Consider the following 22905-nt stretch of genomic DNA (forward strand, 5'->3'; position numbering starts at 1 on the left):
ATAAACATGACTGGCGTTGAACTCACAGAGATCCTTCTGCCTCTGTCTCCTCAGTGCTGGGATCAAAGTTGTGCGCCACCATGCCCAGCCCATCTCAGTTTCTGTTTCAGCACGGAGTGCCGGAAGTTTTTTAACTGCATAATACCTCTCCTGTGGCTTCTTCCTTGCCCACTGAGAGCTGGAGATGCACTTGTATCAGACAAGCATCCTTCCAAGCCGCAGCTTAGCCCCTCCATGCTGCAGATGTGATGGGAAGCCTCTGACTTCGCAGGTGACCCAGGCAGGCAGTGCTCAGGGTCCCCGGTCTGCCTACTGGGGTAAGTCCCAATGCAGGCAGCTGGCTTTCAGCATAAAAATCTCCTTCCCTCCCCAGCTGAACTGGGCCTCCAGGGATTTCTTGGTGCTCATTGAGTTTCGAGTCCATATCTGTCTCTCCCTTGCAAGAGTAAAAAATATTCTCCATGTTTCCCCCTGTCCTTTGTGCAGTTCCTTTGCAGTACCAAATCACTCTGCCCTCACGTCCAGACCTGTAGACCCTGCAAGAGCAGGAGCATATCCATGCCTGTGTCCCTCCACCCATGTACGGTGGGGACCACTGCACCCATGGACCCAGCACCGGTGGTGGGGCCATCATAGCCACACATTGATTCATATACTGGGGCGCCATGGAGGCTCCCTGACCACAGTTACCCATGATGAAAAAAAAGGGTGCAGAAAGAAAAGGCAGAGAGACCAGACAGACAGTGACTGAGGAGCTCAGGATCAAGGCAAGAGAAACTCTAAAGGTTTATCTTTACTTCCTTCAGCTTTTTACAGTTCTCGGTACTGCGTTCATCTGTCGACCATAGTTAGCATCTCCTCCTCTACCTGCCCTCACTGTAAGGTTATAAAAGAGAAGTTAATAAAGAACTGAGATTGAGAATCCCATTCCTCTCTCCCTCCCTCAGACAAGCCCTTGTCATGTAGCCCAGGCTGTCCTAGAATGCGGCTTCCTCTTCCATCTGCCTTCCCAGTGCTAGATTTACAAGCATGTACTACAAATGCTCTAAAATTCCTTCTTACCTTCCCCTGGCGTGTGTGTGTGTATGGGGGGGTATGTTTTATTTTATTTGTTTTATTGTGACATAGTCTCATGTATCCCAGTCTGGCCTTTAACTTACTATGTGATTAAAGATGGCCTTGAACTCCTGATCCTTCTGTCCCCATCTCCCTAGTGCCAGAATTACAGTCATGAGCTTCCATACCTGGTTTATGTAGTGCACAGATCAAACCAAGAGCTTCATGCATGCTAGGCAGGTACTCTACCAACCAGGCTACACCCCAGTCCTTAGAATCCTTTTTCTGAAAGGCCTTCCAGGGTCTTGAAGCCGTTTCCTATTCAGTGGGGGACATGGGCATGTATGTGCATCCCCGAAGGAAACAAAGCAGCTTGAAAGCGAGCCGACTGGTGCAGCTTCAGCGAAACTGGAAAAGAGGACAAGCACCTGTGATCAGGAGGAACTGTTAGACGGGACGCTAAAACAGTGGTTCTCAAATTGAACCCAAGACTCTTGGGACACATTTTGAGTGTCCCCACCCCCATCAGAGCTTTGGCTCAATGAATCTCAGGTGTGGACTAAAATATTCCCCTCTGAGATGACCCCAGGTAATCCTGATGTTGGTGGTCCACGTTCCACACCAAGTACAGCTGCCCTAGAACTATGGACCTAAACATATACGAGCATTGTAAATGGTGAACTACAGTGATAATTGGGATTTGAAGTTGAAATTAAACTTCCTCTTCAGTTTCCCTTAAGTAGTTGAGACTCTAGGCTGGCCAGGCCCTCCAGGAGGTTGAAGTCGGTGGTTCCTAAGATTCTTTGGAAGTCATGATTGCACTCATTAACTGGTTGGGACCGAATACCGTCATCTACCGTATCCTACTGGCCTTCTGGTGAATCCGGCCATTGCTCTCCAGACCTGTGCGTGGCCACAGTTTGCCCAGTTTCTCCTGTCATTTCTTCCCAATGTCTGTGGTGATGGGCATTAATTTCTTTCTTTTTCTCCTCTGCCTCTTTCCATCGTCAACACCTCTAGGAGGAAGAGCAAAAGCAGGCAGTAAGTGAACTTCAGAATTCTCCTCTGGCCTCTCCTTCCTTTGCATGTTCCTCTGTTCCTTGTGTACATGTCTCATACCTTCCCCTTCGATCCTTGCATCACTGATCTCTGAGGAGCTGGTTATGTGTGAAGCCCTCAGAAGTTTCCCGCTATGGTGGTGTGCCATGGCCTACGCCTGGGCTGTGCTTACCTAAGGGAGCATGTTCTTACTTGTTGAATTTGTGCTCATTTAAATGTGCATGCTCAGCCAGGCTACCACTGCGTTTTCATGTTCTTTTATTTTCTGCTGGTTTTATGTCCCGAGTGACCTTCAATGCTTGAAACAGCTTTCCAGGTGGTGGGAGTGACCTCAGGTCCAAATGATGTGTTCTAAATGAATATGCATGAAAGGAAGTGTTCCTTGGATGGTTGTGGATATCCTATGGTTGCAAATAGGCCCTGGCTCCAACCGGCCTTCCTGACCAAAGTAGTGATATTTCCTGCTCTGAGCCTTTGAGGGCTGGGAAATCAAGTGACTCGGGGTGTTCTGAGTTATTGGCATGGTTGTTAATTAATTAATGATGTTTGGGACAGTTAATATTTGATTTTGTTTTTCTTGATAGCTATTATCCTACACACACACAAAATCGAGGGCCTGTCCATGATAATAACCTGGGATAAACTAAATTCAAGAGAGAAATATGAAATACTAATTCCAAAAAGGACTATAAAACATTTGATTTAAAAATGACCCATCTTTTGAGGCTGGAGAGATGGCTCAGTAGTTAGGAGCCCTGGCTGCTCTTCCAGAGGACTCAGGTTTGGTTCCTGTCTCTCACATAGTGACTCACAACTGTCACTCCAGTCCCAGGGAATCTGACGCCCTCTGCTGGCTGCCAAGGTCACTGCCTGAACATGGTTCACATACATGCAGGCAAAATACCTATACACATAAAATGAGTAACAATTCTCCATCTTTTTCAGAAATAAGGATTTATTAATGTGTTAGATTTATATATGAGTATTTCCGGGTAGGAGAACGTTGGTGGTGAGTGGCAGAAACAAGGAAGAATGATGAGAGACTGTCAGTGAGGGAAGAAAACATTGGGCCCAGCTAAGCACCCAGAAATCCCATGGACTTGAGTGTCCTAAGTTTGCCTGGTTTGGTTCTTGCCTGGTTTGGTTCCCGTTTCCTGAGTCACACAAAGTTTTTTTGCACTTGTCCCTCGATAGGTACATTCACCTGAGCAAAACAGGAAGATGAAAAGTCAAACCCAGTTTTAAACATTGTTGCTAGAAGGTGACAATGTAATCACTTCCGTCCTCCTTCATTGATGAAAGAAAGCAAATCCCACGGCCACACTTGACCAGAAGAGGGTCAGAAAGTGTGTTTCCAGCTTGTTTAGAAGTCAGAGAGATGGACGGTGGTGGCGCACGCCTTTAATCCCAGCACTCGGGAGGCAGAGCCAGGCAGATCTCTGTGAGTTCGAGGCCAGCCTGGTCTACAGAGTGAGATCCAGGACAGGCGCCAAAACTACACAGAGAAACCCTGTCTCGAAAAAAATCAAAAAAAAAAAAAAAAACAAATATACAAATGAACAGATAGATAAAGAGATACATACAGCAAGGTCCAGAAGGTCCCTAGTGCCAGAGTTCTTTCTATGCCCCGAGGACGCTGTCCCCTGGCATGTGGGTGTGTTCACTAACCCCTTTGTCCTGGGTGATGAGGTTCTGTTTCATAGGCATGATTGATTCAGTTACTGGCCACTGGTAATTAGCTTCGTCTCGATTCCCCTTCCTCAGAGGTCTGGAGAGGGCGACAAGTTCTAACACTGAATCATGCTGTGGGCTTTCTAGCAGCCAGCTCCTATCCTGAAAGCTGCTTTAGCATAAGATACTCTTATCATTCTGGTGATCCAAAAGACCTTTAGAAGCTCTTTGGGTGAACCTAGGGCAGAAGACCAAATACATACTTGTTATATCACAGTATGATAAAGTCGATTTGACTTTACAAGGACTTGAGAGTGATGGATAGAACTACTACTTTATAAACTCCGATGCTACCCCCTCCGCTCGCCCCTTGACACCTGCAGCAGGTCGGGGACCTGACACCAGCTGCAGCACTCGGGAGAACGGGCCCTGCACCTTGCCTGGACAGCACAGTAGAGTTGACCCTGTAGACAGCCCTGAGGGCGTGAGATTGGCATAGCTGGTACCACCTCCTTCATCCGTGGTGTGGCGGTGGGAGTGAGGGAAAGATGCCCTCCCCCACAATGCCTGAGGCAAGTGGGAGAGCTGGCCTTGAGGTCTTAAGAGCAGGGAAGTTGGCTCTGCCCCCCACAAGCTGCAGCACTCAGGACAACAGGTCCTGCATCTTGCCTGGGCAGCACCGTAGAGACAAACCTGTTGACAGAGGTGTGGGCGAGTCAGCCTCAAAGCTATGAGCATGGGAGAGCTGTTCTCACTACTTGTCTGTCATGTGTTGGTGTGGGCAGGGGAGAGATACTCTCTCCCACACACACATGTAGCAGGTGGGAGAGCTGGCCTTGATGTCATAAGAGCAGGAGAGCTGTCTCTGCCCCTCACCAACTACAGCACTTGGGAAGAGTGGCCCCTATGCATTACCTGGGCAACACATTGGAGCTGGCCCTGAAGGTGTAGGTGTGGGAGAGCCAACCCTGAGGATGTGAAAACAGGAGAACTGGCCCCGCCCCTTGCTGATCTCTGCAAGGGGTGAGCCAGCCAGGGCAGTGCTGGAGAGCCCCCTCTGGTGGTGAGGGCAGGGAAGAGCTGGCGGGCTGACCAACCCTGCAACTACCCAGGCCCAGAACCAGGGTTATGTGTTGGCCCACCCCAACATCCACCCCACGTGTGATCTGCTGGAGCATGTGAAGGGACCGGTCCTGCAGACCCAAAGCTGCAGGATCTCCACAACACAGGGCAACCGCAGGATATCCAGGAGGAGTCCCAATGAGGGCCCAGCATCAATAGTGTAGCAGAAGCCAGAGGCCTCAAGCCAGACCAATGACTCTTTGCGATGAACACTTGCACATAAAGATATATGGGTGAAAGGACTGCGTGACTCACTATGCCACATTACAGCTTCCATGACAAGATTTTTCCTCCCTCTCTCTCTCTCTCTCTCTATCTCTCTCTATCTCTCTTAAATTTTATTTTATTTGGGTAGGGGAGGTTACAAGGGCAGAGGGTGGATACAAAGGAAATGAAGGGGATCAAAGTGCATGATGTGAAAGACACAAAGAATAAATAAAAAGAAAGTTAAAAAGAAGCTTTGATGCTAGGGGTCAGAGGTGTAGCCCAGTGGGTAGAGCCATCCTTAACATAGATGGGGCCTTGGGTTCCATCCCAAGCACTGGAAATAAAAGAATAAATAAATAAGCACAGTTATCGAGGCTAGGACTCTGTCTTCAGTCTCACCCACATTTTCCGTGCCGTGAGTAACCTTCCCTAGCAATCCTTCTGTCTTCCACTTCCTGCCCTTCTCTTTCCCCAGATACAAAGATCAGAATTAAGGGCAGAACTGCCTGGCTGCCTCGCGTCACACTGCTCAGCTGACGGTTGACTCAGTAGTTTAAGAAGTTCTTTAGGGGCTGGAGAGATGGCTCAGAGGTTAAGAACACTGGCTACTCTTCCAGAGGTCCTGAGTTCAATTCCCAGCAACCACATGGTGGCTCACAACCATGTATAGTTCGATCTGGTGCCCTCTGCATACATAATAAATAAATTGAAAAAAAAAAAAAGTTCTTTAGACTGGGCCAGGCGACTCAGGGTTAATCATGTCAGAAACGTCATGAGACTGTAATTAAAGGACCTCCCTCGGCAGCTCTCTTCACTGATGTTTCTCTAGGTCTCTAAACCAGCCTGCTGCATAGCAGACAATAAGTATTTGCTAAGGGAAAGCCACTGTGAACCAGAAGACGGCATGAGTTTATCGGTGTGTTAATTGTGAGGGGCAGACCCAGTTCCAATGCCTGTAGCAGTGATTCTCCTCCAACCGCTCTCGAGTAATAGGCAGATCCACTCAGGAGACTAAGGTCTGACTCAGAAATCCTCCTGACAGTAAGGAATCAGCCCTGTGTGGTGGCACACGCCTTTAATCCCAGCACTCAGGAGGCAGAAGCAGAAGATCTCTGTGAGTTGGAGTCCAGCCTGGTCTACAGAGAGAGTTCCAGGACAGCATAGAGAGACTTTCTCAAAATTAATTAATTAAAATGAAAAAGACAGAAAGACAAATTTCAGTGCTTCTAAAATTATAGGAGTGCCAAGTTCATATATGGATACGATATACTTGTATTCGTTCTGTCTAGAGAGCAGATTATATGAAATAAAATCGCCATGTGACACTGATAGCGTATAACATGCCGTAGGTCAGTTAGGTCATTTGAAAATAATTTAATCATGGCTGAGTGGAAAATGCCAATGCCGACAATTGGGGGGTGGTTGTAGGATTTGTTTGTGTGTTACGAGGCAAAGAGAGCCGCAGACTGACGACCAGATGGCCCCAGTGAATATGATCCCCAGCACACTTGACCCCGGAGCTGCTACTCTAGATCACGCTGGAAGGACTTGAGAGGTGCAGTTCCCTTTGGAGACACCTCAGATCTGCATTTCCCTCAGTGACCCAGTATGCCACATAGTTTCAGTTCTAGATCCCCGAGGCTCAATGAAATAAGCTGCCCGTGGCCAGCGGTTCAGCTTTCCATGAAGACTGTGTTTCCTTGGGCATTTCTATTCTCCTCTCATACAGCTCCTCCTCTGTCTCTCACAATGTAACAGAAGCCCAAATCTACTTCCAACACAGCAAGGAGTTGCCGTCTAGTCCCCGACTTAGAAGTGCTTTACCACATCTATTACAGGCCGTGGACTTAGTCTGTTAGAGGATAAAAAAGGAAACCCAACACAAATTCCAGTTTCAATGATAGGAAATTAATTTTCTGGTTAGTAGGAAAGTCACTCTTTGGTTGACACAGTGCCTTAAATACAGAAATACAAGCCGGGTCATCGACATCCTGAGCCTGAAATACACTCCTGCCACCCTGAGACTGCAGAAAATGTAGCTTCTGATGATTAAGGATTGATGTTCGGCACTTCAAGACAATCCCACAACCCTTTACCGTGAGCCCCAGTCTCTATGCGCACAGACTGGATCTAGTGGCCTGCAGACAGCGTGTGGAAGTCTACCCAGTGTGCTTATTTATCAGTCTTGTACTAAGCTCACGATAGGGCCCCAGTGGTTCCTTGTTTGGGTTTTGGTTTCATTTTGTATAAAGAGGAACTATAATTATACTCTCATAGAGCCCCTTGAATGCCAGCAAGGAGTTTTCAGTCGGAGTGATTAGAAAGGAAGAAATAATTCTTGGATCTGAGGAACATAGCCATGTTTCCATCACTCCATGAAAGACGAGCCAGGAGAGTCTCATCCTGTACTGTATTTCTGTCTTTTCCTTTCCTGACCATAATGTGTATACGATATGAAAACTGTCCCCCAGGAAACTGTCCACACACTAGGACTGGAGAAATTCTCCCTCCACTGAAAGAACGTTGAATTCTAGTCCAGGATACACTGTCTCCAGAACGCTACCTGCCATCTATATCTCAGCAGAGCATCCAAAGAAGAGGCGTAGTGAACACAGCTTCTAGGTTTGGAACCCCAGAATCTGGAAAAATGAAGGTCCCTGCCAGCAAACAAGTGGAAACCGATTATTCCAGGTCAGGTGTGATCTTGGTTGTCATAGTCTTGGTTATGTGGCTAACCAAGCAGTCAAGTAGGAAGGCTTACTAGATAGTAGAGCTGTGCAGCTAAATCTCCCGTGGGAAAACTGGGCTAGCTAGGTAGATTTGGAAGTCCTCAGCATAGAGTCAGTGTTGAGACCATCAACACAAGTCTTAGGGGAAATGCAGAGGAGACAAAACAGAAGAAGAAAAGAAAGAAAGAAAGTCGGGGAGGACTGTGGATTCTCTCAAAAGCCCAGAGAATTTCAAGGGGATAGTAACTAAGACAAGGAAACCCTTGGATTTGACAAAAAGGCAGCGGTTACCAATAACCACCAAGAAGGTTTTCTGTCGCGTATTAGAGTACAGAGTCCTCTGTTGTTTTGTGGTCCTGGAGTTTTGACCTGGGACCTCACTCATGCTAAGAAAGCACTCTATTGCCATGCTACATCTCCAGCTCTTACAGATACCTCTCTAAAAATAAAAAAAAAAAAATTTTTCATGATTTCTTTATTTTTATTTTATGTGCATTGGTGTTCTGCCTCTTATACTTGCCCAATCATCATCCTGCCCCTCCTTCAATCAATCACCTCACCTCTGTGAAGGAAGGTAAAGTGGATGTTAGTGAGTCGTATGTGAGCGGACAGCCCTTCAGACTGACAAGGCCTTGATGGTAAAACCTCACTTGTGTCTGTACCAGTGCACAAACATTACAGACCTCGTTTTCTTCATCTGTAGCACCTACCGCCATAGTTCTTTGATGAGCAAAGGGCTGTACGCGAAGAAGGGTGTACAGAGATCTGGTTGGTTTATGTGACTGGTTTCTTTGGTGACTTGGAAATCCGCTGGCCCTCACTTCACTGTCTGGCTTCTCAAAATACTGCAAGCCTGCTAAAAGGAGAGATGTCACTCCCTCCCCATCACCGCCCAGCACCCTAAACTAATGGCAAAGACTGATGTGTGTAGTACTTGATGCTCATCCTCACCAGCCCTGGGAGACAGATACAGTCATTCCCGTTCTGCAGATGAAGACTCTGAGACACAGGGGGCTTAAGTTGCACACAGCTAGCAAATGGCAGAGCTGGAATCTAGGTCTAGCTAGTGGCCAGGCCCAGACTGTAATGACCGCATTATATGCAACAGGCATGTAAAGATCTAGTGTTTTTGCCTTGGTTTTCGTGTGTGTGTGTGTGTGTGTGTGTGTGTGTGTGTGTGTGTGTGTGTGTGCAGGTGCCCATGGAGGCCAAAAGAAGGAGTTATATCCACTGGATCTGGAACTACAGGTACTGAGAACCAAACTCTGGTCCTCTAGAAGAGCAGCATGTACTCTTAACCACTGAGCCATCTCTTTAGCCCCAAGCAGAGTATTACTGAATAATACTAATTCTTCTTCATACATACAAGTGGCATTTCAGCCGGCCTCATTGAATTGTGAAGTACCATTGGTAGGTTTGAGCCCCTGCCTTCTCACTGACCTAGCTTTCGAACAAGGAGCACATCCTCCCAGGGACCTGTCTAGTTTTGTTTCCCAGGTACATCTAGAGTTTTTAATGTTGTCCGTAGAAGATTTTTCTCTTAGTGAGGTTCCTGACCATTTTGCTGAGAATTGGCTTTGAAGTCCTGTGCTGGGGCACTCAATGGAGAGACCATCTTTTATCCACTTTCTTTTTTTCCTTTAGTTTATAAGTTGCAGTAAATTGTACTTGGTTCCAGAAATTGAGGATGCTGCCTTCCATCCGGGAAAATCAGTAGACGCCTTCCCTTCCACTCCTTTGCATCCAGGAGTAAGTTCTGGCTTCTATTACAACTCTGTGTGACTCACAGAGAGACAAAATCATGGTGATTGGAAGCCAAATGTATGCCACTACCCCCTGCCAACGCTGTTGATCCACTTACAGAACATCAGCAAACCAAAAGACCTCACAGGCCTCCACAGTGAGATACTGGTCATCTATGGGCCCTGAGTTTCCTGTCCTGGTGTAGGAACAAGCAGGTGTCCGTCCTCTGCAGAGGGACCATATGCAGGCCTCTTGGTGGCCTTCTCCTTCCATCAGATATACGATAGAGATAGATAGATAGATAGATAGATAGATAGATAGATAGATAGATAGATAGATAGATAGGCAGGCAGACAGATAGATAGATGATAGATGGCTGGATGGATGGATAGATAGGTAGGTTGGTAGATAGATAGATAGATAGATAGATAGATAGATAGATAGATAGATAGATATTCTCAGAGCAGAGAAACATCATAGAAATTCTCCTCAGTACTCTATGAGGAGTCTAGCAGCCAGGTTTGCCTTTTAAAGGTCATGCTGGCCTATTCTTGCAAATGGGCACTCGCTGAGGCAGGATGCTCAAGCGCCTCCTTCCCTGCTTCAGTTCAGCCCAGACAGAATGCATCCCGCTGCCTTCCTTGCTGCTGCTGCTGGTCCCTGCTACCCTCCTATGCATGAGATGTGGCTCCCAGGCCGAGTTCTGACTCCCAGCGGTCAGATGAGGTGGTTATTTTCTCATCCTGTGGCAAGGCTGACTGCCGCGGAGACAGCCCACCCTCTCTCCACAGTCGGTGGTGCAGCTGCAGCTCCCCAGCACAGCTCCACCTCGGCCGCCAGCTCAGCTCAGGCGTGGGAGGCTTTTACCTGTTCTCCCAGGGAAAATGTCCTGAGCCCATTCTTTATCAGTTCCCATTCTCCACACAGCCCCCGTTGCCTTGCCTAGATTTCAGACTTACAGCTCTTCTCTCCCCGGATTTTGTTTTTGTTTTTCCGAGAGGGCATCCAACAATCAGCAGCAAAAAGGCCAGTTTGTTTAATTTAAATACACTGCGGCAAAGTGAAGGTAATCGTCCACACAGGCCATCTGCTGCCTGGCAGGTATCCATGAGTCAGGGAGAGAGATGGAGACTGAAATGTCCTCCGTCCTGTTGCCATGCTACCAGCCTGGCTAGGGGAGGGGGAGTGTTCAGGGGAAGGAGGGCTTGCTCTCAACGTTACACTTTTTACCATAGGCTTCCCTGGGCTTGACTACTTGACTATAAAGTGTACCAAGGAGATGACAAAAAAAATCTTACCTGTTCCATATGGAAAAGAAGAGAAAGAAGGGTTATTTATGGAGTCCCTACTGTGTGCCAGGCACCCTACTGGGGATGCCTAAAGACAGCCAAGAGCCGTGCCCTGGTCGTTTTGACTGAAGACAGTGCCCTTTTCTCTCTGCAGCTGGTCTGCTGGCAAGTCTCTGCCTCTGCGTCTGAGTTCTCATTCCTCTGGGGAGCGATCCCTGTCCTCAGCTCACCTTCTCTGGCATTCTCTGTACCTGTTCTGGCTCCAGTGTTCGATCTGTGTTCCAGATAAGGGAGGAAGTCATGCTCTGCCTTGTCCCTTCCTACGTTTCTTGTCCTTCCTGGAAATGAAATTGATTCTTCTATAGGAAATCACAGTAGCGCTGGGATTGTGGCTGGGCAGTAGAGGCCCCAGAGTCCACTCTTCCTGAAGGGAAGTAGGGGAAATCATAGTTCGCTTCAGTCGTGGGAAGTCTTGACTGATTCGTGTTCCTTCTGACCTCAGGATTGTGGGAATACGATCTAAGCATACTCAGGCTTCTCCTAGTCATTCGAGACCTTCTACTGATCTGTTTGTAGCCTGATTGACCTCTCTACATGCATAAAATGAGGTAGGACATAAGACCCTTGAATACATAAATGTAATTTCTACACACTTTTCCGGAGCCCAGTGCAAAACTTTCATATCTTTGCTGGTTTGAAAATGAGAACCAGCAGTCAGGACTGCTGCTCAGGTTGGAATGTGCCTCTAGCTCTGCATTCCCAGCAGAAGTGTTTCCAACTGTAAGGGGTGTCTGCATTCAGGGAACCTGAGTCGTGGGACATTTATCATGTGTGCTCGTTGGTTAGACATGTGATTGGCCATTCTGGGTGCCAGCCTTCACTATGGAGTGTGCTGGAATCCTGAAAGTTCTGCATTGTGTTGCAGGGCTTCTCTTCTTCCCAAGGCCAATGGCCCTCCTACCTTGGAGCAGTGAGGGTTTGTATTTTACTCTCAGATTCCCTTGCACCCTCAGCTACCCACTGTGCTGTTCATCCCAGACTAGTTGCTCTTAACAGAGAGCCTGGCCATCCCCGTGGAGAGGGCATACCTTGACTACGGCCTTGCTGTTGAGGCAAAGGGCTAGTAGACTGTACTGCAGTACCACAGCTGAATTCTTGGTGTCTGTCTGGCCTCAGCCTGTCAAGTACCTGATCACGGGTAGGTGAGACACAGCAAGGTGAGGGGATCACTGTGCGCCGCAGGCTCAGGCTGTCTCACCGAGCATCCCACATTCCAGTGTGTGTACACGTGAGCAGAAGGCCCTCTTCTCCTACTGTCTTTCCAGAGCTAGTCCTGTACCCTGCAGGGCAGCCTGTTCCCTGTGCCCCTCATCACATCTTCACATCTTCAAGACCTCTGTGTGCAACGTCTCTTGTGTGCAACATCTCTGGTACTGGCTGGACTTGTGAGGCAGGTTAATTACAAGCAGGACATGTCACCAGGTGACATGAGACAGCCATTTCTTCTCGGGAGCATGCTCTTCTCTGACAGTGGTTTCACCCCAATCCAAGCAAGGGCCAGTTGGCACTGGGGAGATGCAGTGACGTGGTAAAGATCATGGATCACAGCATTTTTTTTTTAATCTGAAAAATATCTCTGGTGTCAGCTAGCATCCTCTCGTTTGCAGATGAGAAAGCTGGACCCTGGACATGGTTGGGTCTGTGTGCCATACAGTGGAGAGAAGAAGCCGAGTCTCTAACTTCTATTTCCAACCCCTTGTCCCTGACCCACTCTGCCTCCCTCTGTGCTCACCTGGGAAGACCTGGGATCGCATCTCAGGACCTGTTTCCCTTCCGCTTTGGGTACCGAGCAGTGCTACAGGGCGCTGATAGTCATGGACAGAGAGCCAGAGACTGGGTATTGGGCCAGGCTACTGGTCTCAGGGCCCTGGGTGCATTGTCACATTAGGAAGATGTTTTCCTGGTTACCTTTCCTTGCCTCTCTTCCCTCCCATGGGCCTCTTCCTGGGGGCCTTCAGCCTGTCATTGGGGCCTCTGGTTCTAGTCTCTCCCCAAATCCATCTGCCCACTTTGTCAACCCAATTCCGACTGTGATTGCTCTGTTCAAGTAGTTATTTAAAAAACAGAAACACAGTAAGTTTGGTGCATGTTTGATTATTTATTGCTACACAGTATCATCTCAAAACTGGCTTAGAAAGACATACCACCAGGCGTGGTGGTGCACGCCTGTAATATCGATCATATCACAATCCCTATGGGCCAGGAACCCTGCAGAGGCTCCTATAAGGCTACAGTCAAGGGTCACCCAGGCTATGGCCACCATCTTTTATAACCTAACCTCAAAAGTGGCATCTGTCCCATTTGTCTGATTCATTAGAAGCAAGTCGCTTGGCCCAGCCAACATTCCAGAGCAGGAGATTATTCCAGGATGTACATGGCAGGTCACTTTGGGCTCTCTGAGGTCTGGCTACCACATTTAGTCAGCTAGTTAGAGAATTTCACACCAAGATTTTCCAGTGATAGATAGATTCACTACTCCCTGGGGAACTCATTGCCTGCCCTAGCTACTTCCCTACTTTGCATTACCAAAGGAAGGGTGAGAAACTCGATGCCCCTCATCATCGCCTGACAAGGACTTACTAAGCACCAACCTGTGCTGAGCACAGTGGTGTAGGCTTGGAACGTGAGAAGACAGTGCATGCTGGAACAGAGGAGCAGAGCGCTCGGTCTCAGGATGACGGGGTCTCAGCCTCCAGGCCGACGCCTGGGAGTCCAGCAGGCATGCACGGGTCGGGAGGCACGAGGGCAAAGGGCAATTGTGCATCTGAGAAGAGACAGCTGTGTGAGTCATGCTGGTAAGGGAGGGCACAGTCTTTTCAACAGAGAGAATGCACTCTGTTGGTGGTGGTGGTGGTGGTGTTGTCATTGTGTGTTCTGTTAGAGCTAGATCATAGTCTCTTGGCATCCCTGGACCAATGGCATTCCACAGCCAAGACCAGTTCCTTCTCAGGCAGGGCTGAAGCAACTGCATATCCATGAGCCACACATTGGATCTTTGAGCTACCCTGGGTATCAGAGTTTTCTTACTCCACCCAGACAAGGGTTACTGGACCCCTGCCGGCTCTATCCCAATGTTGGGGGGGGGGGGGAGGTGGCGGCGGCGCACGCCTTTAATCCCAGCACTCGGGAGGCAGAGGCAGGCGGATCTCTGTGAGTTCGAGTCCAGCCTAATCTACAAAGTGAGATCCAGGACAGGCTCCAAAGCTACACAGAGAAACCCTGTCTCGAATAAATAGCTAGATAGATAGCTAGCTAGCTAGCTAGCTAGCTAGCTAGATAGATAGATAGATAGATAGATAGATAGATAAAAATAAAAATAAAAAAATATTTTTTCAATTTTATGTATATGAGTTTTTACCTGCATGTATGTATGCGCACCATGTGCTCTAGGTGCCTGAAGAGGTCAGAGTAGGTTAGTTGGATCCCTTGGAACTGGAGTTACAGATGCTTGTGAGCCACCATGTAAGTGCTGGAAATTGAACCCGGGTCCTCTGGAAGAGCAACCAGGGCTCTTAACCACTGAACCATCTTTCCAACTCCCTGTTCCAGCAATTTTAATATGCAAATATTAAATAGCCCAATTGGTGGCTGCTGGGAGGGAGTCAGTTCCCTTCAGAAATGCAGCCCCTAAGAAACTACCCAGGCCCCAGCGGATAGTCCCACACCACCCACACGCTGGACTAAGGACTGCTTTATTTGTTTATTTATTTTTTTTTTTAGTACATGAAATTGAGAGGGAATAATGGTAGGGTGGGACTGGGGGAAGGGTTGGAGGGGAGGGATGGGGTGGATTTGATCAAAACACTATATATATAATATATAATATATATATGGTGGGCTTATGTTTTCGTTTTGGGAGCAGGGTTTGCTGGGTTCCGTGGTTAGGCTTCTGATTGACAGTCTAAGAAACCTGGCAACTTCTCGCCCTCAGCAGCAGTAGGAGGGTTTCGGGTTCCCCACACCCTTGACAGTCCCCAGTTGTAGCTGTTTCTAAGCAGTCCTGAGCAGAGTGTTCTGCATTGTGTGTGCAGAGTCCTGTCCCCTGGGACTTGGCACGTGTATGATTACGACACTCAGACTCCTCCTGTGAGGAAACGTGTGCTCAGAATTTGACCACTTTGTGGTTACATTGTTTGTCACATTACTGAGTTAGGAGAAATCTTCCTATGTTCCGCTTCAGATATAATTTGTGGATGTTTACTTTCAGTCTATGCCTTTCTCTTGGCTCACGTCCACCTTAAATTCACCGTTTTGAACTGTAAAATTCAGTGTTATTTGTTTGTTTGTTTAAAATTATTTTCTCAGAGTTGTACCATCATCATTACCTTCAGTTTTGGAAACTTCATCACTTCATCGGTCTCAAAAAGAAAAAAGCATCTTGCCTGTTTACAATCATCCCTCAGCCTTCCCAACCCCCGCTCTGCCTATATAACCACCATGTACTTTGTCTATGATTTCCCTATTCTGGGGTTTTCGTGTAAATTTAGAATGTGTGTTCTTTTGTGAACGGCTTCCTACACTTAGCAAAATGTTTTCAAAGTGTTGTGAATGTTATCAGTTCTTCATTCCTTTTCATTGCCTAATACTATTCCACTGTATGGCTGTAACCCGTTGGATCTGAAGAGTTCAAGTTGACTCTTGAGTTGTTCCACTCCGACTGCGTTAGCGTTCTCGCGAACATCTGGACACCGATTTTGTTCAAACACGTTTTCCTTTCTCTTGGGTGGATATATATGCCTGAGAGTGGAATGGCCGTGTTATGGGGAGCTCAGCCTTTTGAGGAGCATCCAGGCTGTCTTCCAGAGCAGCTGTGTCCTCTCACAGCCCTGCTGGCAGTGTCTGAGGATTCCAGTTTCCCCACATTCTTGTTGGCACTTGTTATTGTCTTTTTTGTAGCCTTCATCCTAATGGCAGTAAAGTGGGCTCTCATGGTGCTCTTCATTGCTTTCCCTAGTGTTCAGTGCCATCGAGGATCCTTTTCATGCCTGTTGGACGTTTCCTGTCTTTAGAGAATTAACTGCTTGATCTTTTGCCCGTTTTCAAATTAGATTACTTGTCCTTTTGTGACTGAGTCGGGAGAGTTCTTTGTCTGTGCTAGGTAAGGTCCCTTATCCGAGATTCCTTCTTAAGACTCGGCTCCCTTTTGTGACATCCTTCCTCTTGTTTTTTTTTCACTCAGATTATTTATTATTTTATGTATGTGTGCACACAGGCCCATGGAGGCCAGAGTGGGCGTTGGTTCCCTTGGAGCCCCCGATGTGGGTGCAGGGATCCGAACTCCAGTCCTTTGACAGCAATGATCAGGGTCTCATGCAGCCCAGGTGGTCTTGGCTGAAGCTTACGGCACAGCTGAGGCTCATCTCTAACCCACAGACCCTGCTGCCTCTCCCTCCAAAGTTCTGGGTCAATCAGGCTGGCCTCAAACTCAGAGCTCTGCCTGCCTCCACCTCCCGAGTGCTATTCTGTTTTTGTTTCTGTAGATCATTGATCCATTTTTTAGTTGATCTGCCCATATGGAGTTTAATGACTATACTTTGAAAAGCAAAGGGTTTTTTTTTTTAAATCAAAAGATGATAAGTTTACATCTTTTTGCAGTACAGCCTGATCTAAGTTATATTATATCAATTAACTAGGCTATCCATCATTATAAACAAGTAATACTTTCTTGTGATAAGAACATTTGAAGTTTTCTCTTCTGGATATTTTGGTAAAAGTCTCTAACTTGATAAAAAAAAAAAAAAAAAAGCCAGTGTATCATGGGCTAGGGCGATGGCTTGTCGGTAAAGCACTGGGCATGCAAGAATAAGGACAGGGTGGCACACACTTGTAATCCCAGCACTGGGGACGCAGAAATAACATCCCTGGGGCTTGCTGGCCAGCTAGACTAACCTAATCAGTGAACTCCAGTTCAGTGAGAGACCCCCGTCTCAGGTGGAGGATGGAGAGATGGCTCGGGGGCTAAGAGCAATAGCCATGCTGGATGTAGAGGCACATACCTACAGTACCAGCATTTGGCAAGTAAAGGCAGGTGGATCTCTTGTGATTTCGAGGCCAGCTTGATCTACATAGTGAGTTCCAGGACTGCCAGGGCTGTTACACGGAGAAACCCTGTCTTAAAACAAACAAACAAAAAACCACTTGGCTGTTCTTCCAGAGGACCTGGGTTCAATTCCAAACACTCACATGGCAGCTCACAACCGTCTGTAACTCCAGTTCCAGGGGATCTGACTCATCTTTGGGCACCAGGTACACAGACCCGTATATATGCAGGCAAAACACCCATACACATAAAAAGATATAAAAATACACATATAAAAATAAATACATCTTAAGAAAAAATAAAGTGGGGAGTAGTTGTAGAAGGTACTTAATATTGATCTCTGGCCTCTCCAGGCAACACATAAAAACATGCACACATTAAAACATAAATAAAAAAAATTTATTCCTTTTATATCATTTAAAGATATGGTTTGGGTATTATATCCAAGAAGTCTTTGCATAGGATTTTCCTTTGCTTTCTTTGAGAAATTGTGTGATATTAGGTCTAATATTTATTCTGCTCCATTTTGAAGTTATTCTGTTGGTTTGGTTTGGTTTGGGGTTTTTTAAGACAGGGTTTCTCTGTGTAGTCCTGGCTGTCCTAAAACTCTATCTGTAGACCAGGCTGGTCTCGAACTCCAAAGTCGCCTGCCTCTGCCTCCCAGGGGTGTGCCGCTACCACCTGGTGGTTGGTTTTTTTAATGTGATGTGAAGGAAGTCTAAATTCATATTTATTTGTATCATGGATCACTCTCTCAGAGTATGCTAAGTAATAGAAACAAATTTAAAAGTAATCATTGTAGTTCAATACCATTCATACAGAATTTAAAGGCATGAAAATATTATATTCATAGTTATATATGTACACATAGGTTAAAAAAAATTCCACACCAAAATCTCTGGTTAAAAAACAGACTGGGCAGTGGTGGCGCACGCCTTTAATCCCAGCACTCAGGAGACAGAGCCAGGCGGATCTCTGTGAGTTTGAGGCCAGCCTGGTCTACAGAGCGAGTTCCAGGAAAGGCTCCAAAGCTACACAGAGAAACCCTGTCTCGAAAAACAAAACAACAAAAAAGTGAAAACAAACAAACAAACAAACCAGGAAGTTTCCAAAGGGAAGAGATGAAGGGGCTGAGCCTGCGAAGAATTGGGGGTTAACGGCGTCTTCAAGTCTGTCTGTACCTTTTTTTTTTTTTTTAGATTAAAATAAATTGTATGGAATTATTCATTTGGGGTGGTTTATAGTGTTATATCCAATCATTTTCTGAGCTTTTATATTTCTTAAATTAAAACACACACAGAGCTGGCATTGCAGTATGCCTATATCCCAGTACTTGGGAGGTAGAGGCAGGAGGAACAGGTATCCAAGGTTATCCTGAGTGACATAGCAAGTTTAAGGCTAGCCTGGGGTACATGAGACCCTTTTTTTTTTTTTTTTTTCCTAGACAGGGTTTCTCTGTGTAGCTTTGGAGCCTGTTCTGGATCTCGCTCTGTAGACCAGGCTGGCCTCGAACTCACAGAGATCCACCTGGGTCTGCCTCCCGAGTACTGGGATTAAAGGTGTGCACCACCACCATCCGGCGAGACCCTTTTTTTTTTTTTTAATGAATAAATGACACACCCACACACAAAGGTTCAGGAAGAATCATTGAGAACAGCACAGAGCGGCAGGCTCCTGAAATCCCCGCACGGGACTGCAGCAGGAAGATCTTGAAGTTGAGGCCGTGTCTCAGAAAACAAACTAGAAAATAGGAACCATCAAGAACAAAATATTCCATTCAGCACCCACACAGTTGCAGCAGTGAGGGGAAGCATTGTGTGGACCTCCAGGCAGCCGTGTGGGGCATATTCTGTCTGTCTGGCATCTCTGGGCTAAGTCCCCAGAGAGACTCGCAGGAACCTGTACTCAACTGTTACTTCTGTTCGTCCAGTTTTGCTCCCCCAAAATCCTCCAATCTGACCCCCTGGGCCAGGGGACTCTTCCAGCTGCCACACCCCATTGCTCCAAGCTGCTTCTTAGGGGGTCAACCCTGTCAAGACGAAGGACATGGGCAGTGAACGCAACTGTCGAAGTTCCTGTGAGAAGCGCATGGCCACAGAAGTAGCTGCTGATGCTCTGCGTGAACAACAGACAGGCTTTTCCCGTGAAGCAAGGGGTGTTGACCCACAGCGGAGTGAGTGGCGGCGTTCTTGTTACAGACCAAGGAGAGCTAGAGATGGGAAGTGCACCTCTGTTCAGAGTGCATTGGGGGTGACAGCCTGACTGTTCCCAGCTTGGTTATTTTTAAGAGAGAAGGATATTCCTGGATCGACAGACATGCTCTGCCTCGGTGGTTGGGGCCCAAAAGAGCTAGCAGAATCTGAAAACTTAGTTTCTCGAAAGAAGATGATGTCCTCCAATGTTGTCAGAAAGCTCTTAAATAAAGGAGGTAAGAAGCCCAGGACCAGTGCACCCAAGATTCAGCGTCTTGCTCCTCCACGCGTCCTGCAACACAAATGCAGCACACTGCTCTGAAGAAACAATATATTAAGCAAAACAAGGAGGCTGCAGAACGTGCTAAGCTTTTGGCCAAGAGAAGGAAGGAAGCCAAAGAGAAATACCAGAAACAGATTGCCAAGAGCTGCAGGCTGTCCTTGCCAAGAGCTTTTTCTTCCAAGTCCGAGTCCAGTCAAAAATAAGTCTTTAAGAGTAATGAACAGCCAGGCGGCGGTGGTGCACACCTTAATCCCAGCACTCAGGAAGCAGAGGCAGGTGGATCTCCATGAGTTTGAAGCCAGCCTGGTCTACATCATTCCAAGACAGCCAGGGCCATGCAGAAGAGACCCTGTCTTAAAAAGAGAGAGAAAGCAAGCTTAGGGAAAAATCCAAAACTATACTAGGCTTTCTTGAGGAAAGCTCCCCCCCAATGAGCCTATGGTCACTCTCACCTGGTCCTACAGCTACCCAACCAGACCTTCCCGAGAGGGTACGGCAGTGTGGCAGTTTTGCTGGATATCACATGGGAGAAAGAAACCCTACCACCGCCCTCCCCCCCACCACGGCACACACTGCCCGTGGATTATTCTGGTGTGGCCTCTGGTGAACTGCGCTTCCTCCCACACACTCCTGAGAAGCCTCTCCCGTGGTCTTGATTTTCATCTCTAAAAGTTATATGAAAAGATGGGTGCTTTCTACCCACGGGTTCTTGTGGGATCAGATAAGGATGGGTACAGAGTGTTGGCCCGCAAACTCGAGGATGTTGGTGGATTTTTGTTTGGTTGGTTGGTTGGTTTTTCCCCTCTTGGACCCTCCTGGATGCAGCTGCTCTCCCTGCCACGCGCTTCCCGCCTCTCTCGGCCCCTCCTTTTGGTTTTGATTTTCTGAGGCAGGTTCTTACCCTGTAGTTTTGAACTGACTGTGTAGCCCAGGCTGCCTCTGAATTCCCAGCCATCCTCCTGCCTCCTAAGTACTGTTCTTATTCCCACACTGCCCCCTTCTCTCTTCCTTCCCTTCCTTTCCCGAGTCCTGGCTCCTGTTTTTTGGTTTTGGTTTTTTGTTTTTAAAAAGTGTGATCCTGGGAAGTGCTTTCCCCCTTTTCTTAGAGAGATTGGACACCCAAGATGACATGTTTTCTCTCTGATCCCCCCAGGCTCAAGCCACAGGGTCACCTCACACATCACCCACTCATGGAGGCGGCCGCCCTATGCCCATGCCTGTGCGTTCCACGTCTGCCGGCTCCACCCCGACCCACGGCCCACAGGACTCACTGAGTGGAGTTGGGGGAGATGTCCAGGAGGCCTTTGCACAAGGTGAGTTTCCGGGCGAGTCTGTGGAGAGCTAAGGGGCTGAAAGCACATGCAGGATCCCTGCCAGGATTTTTCCAGTCACTTGCCTTTCGTGCTCCTGGCTTCGGATGATCAGATAGTGTGGCCTTAGTGATCAGATTGACAGTATAAATAAGTTATGTGCTGGCTCCTTCTCCATGATAGGCTGGTCTTCCATGAGAGGTCTGCAGGCGCTTGCTTGAAGGTAATTGGCCCCTTGGGTTCTAAGCTCTGGACTGAAGGAAATGCCTTCCCTTTGGGCTTTGCCTCCTCACACATTGGCCCTATGAGGTCCTTATAATAAGCAAGAACAGGAAGAGCAGTAACTCCATAGGACCTAACCAAAGAGCAGTAAGCATGCACTTGCTATGCGGCCGACTGAGGAACCAGGGTCCTACAGTCTTAAATAATGGGCAAGGGAGTCTTGAGGGGAGGGGATGGAGACAGAGTCAAGCCCCTCACCCTGAGACTGAGGAACGTGCTGAGGCAAAGCTAAGCCGGAACCCCATTCTACCCTGGTGCCTTCAAAGCATGGACTTGACAGGACTTGGCAGGCCCCCACTCTCCCGGTGGAGAAGACGGAGTGGACTGGACGTTCCAGGAGCATGCAGAGCTGCGGCCGTCCTACCTGCCCTAGTCACCTCTGCACCCGGGTTCCATCCAGGGCCTCGCTGGCTGGGGCATCCCTCAGCGCTCTCCACCATGCTCACCCATCTGCATTGCGATCTGTTCTGACTCCTCAGGTACGAGGAGAAACCTCCGCAATGACCTGCTGGTGGCTGCTGACTCCATCACCAACACCATGTCATCCCTGGTGAAGGAGCTCCATTCAGGTGAAACCCAGAGCTCCCCACCAGTCTCCACCTCCCTCCCCTCTGTGCGCACGTCTTCCTGCCCTCTCCTACCACCAGGCACCCAGCCCTTCTTTCCACTCCATTTTCCCTTCTAGGATCACACAGACTCTTCATCCAGTGCCTCCTCCCTCCCACATGCGATCACAGCTTATAATAAGAACAGTTTGAAGGAGCAGACACCATTCCAGCTTGAAGGAAGGTCTGCTCTTCAGTGCAGCCAGAGCCCTACTCTCTCTCTCTCTCTCTCTCTCTCTTTCTCTCTCTCTCTCTCTCTCTCTCTCCCTCCCTCCCTCTCTCCCTCCCTCCCCCCCACTCCACTTTGTCCACAGTGGCTCTCTCCCTAGGCTGGCCATCACCTCATTCTGAAGCTGTCCTGGATGTGGCAGTGTGGCAGCACCAAGCCACACCTGTCTCTATTCCAGCCGCCCTCTGGCTTCCTGTCTGACTCTGTTTTGTCCGTGAGCAGGCTCTGATCTCGCCTGAAGACCCCAGCTGCAGCGCCCTCCCTTCTTCACGCTCAGTCCTGTTTGACTCCTTCCTCTGCTCCACAGCGCGTTCCCCTTACATGAACCCTGGGGGAGAGAGAGGGAGAGAGAGAGGACAAAGCCACCGTACCTCCAAGTACCCCTCCGCTCCATCAGTGGTGGAGCCACTCAGTGCTTAGGGGTTGGTTATTCTCCTGCCACGGCCTTCCTGTGGGGCTGCCATCTCCACAGGGCCCTCTCTTTCCTTCATTACCCAAGGCAGTGCCTGTAAATACTCTGCAGTGGCTTAGCAGAGCCGTGTTTCCGTGGGCCGTTCAGACACTCCTGTGGAAGGCAAGCCACATTTTCAGCATTTGGGAAAGCATCTCCTTGAGGGCTATCATCTCTTCCACACCTCAGCCCTCACGTCCACCTGTTTTCCTTCAGAAGAGATTACTCCTGTGGCCTGATTGGCTATCCCAGCTCAGCTCGCTCGCTCGCCCATTCTGCCACGGGCCATATGAGGCCCTCGCCCTCTCTCATCCTGTTGCTCATGGCCACACTGAAGCCCCGCCCTCACTGTATATGCACAGAGCTGGACGGGGGTCGGGGAGGGTGACCTCAGGAGACCTCGCAGCTGATTAGAAGGCCCTTTCTCTAATCTAGCTCCCTAATAGACTTCACTTACAGTTTCAGAGGGAGTTTCTCAGGGACTTCTAGGACATGCAGAGAGAGTACAGTTAGAGTTTCTGCAAAAACACGTGACTCACAAAGCTCAGGGCTCGAGAATGAGAGTGGAATTTGATGG

The 22905-nt window shown here is 48.2% G+C and overlaps 1 protein-coding gene across 1 annotated transcript in view; it reads left to right on the forward strand.

Annotated features, from left to right (window-relative positions):
* The window catches only part of Dtnb (dystrobrevin beta), a 204364-nt gene that overhangs the window by 174622 nt on the left and 6837 nt on the right, over window positions 1-22905 (forward strand). Inside the window, exons 16-18 of the mRNA XM_059248686.1 lie at window positions 2077-2097; window positions 20605-20764; window positions 21523-21612. Of these exons, the coding sequence (XP_059104669.1) occupies window positions 2077-2097; window positions 20605-20764; window positions 21523-21612 (271 nt within the window). The remainder of the gene's footprint in view (window positions 1-2076; window positions 2098-20604; window positions 20765-21522; window positions 21613-22905) is intronic.

Source organism: Peromyscus eremicus, chromosome 22 (assembly GCF_949786415.1).
Source record: "Peromyscus eremicus chromosome 22, PerEre_H2_v1, whole genome shotgun sequence".
In the NCBI taxonomy this organism is placed as follows: Eukaryota; Metazoa; Chordata; class Mammalia; order Rodentia; family Cricetidae; genus Peromyscus; species Peromyscus eremicus.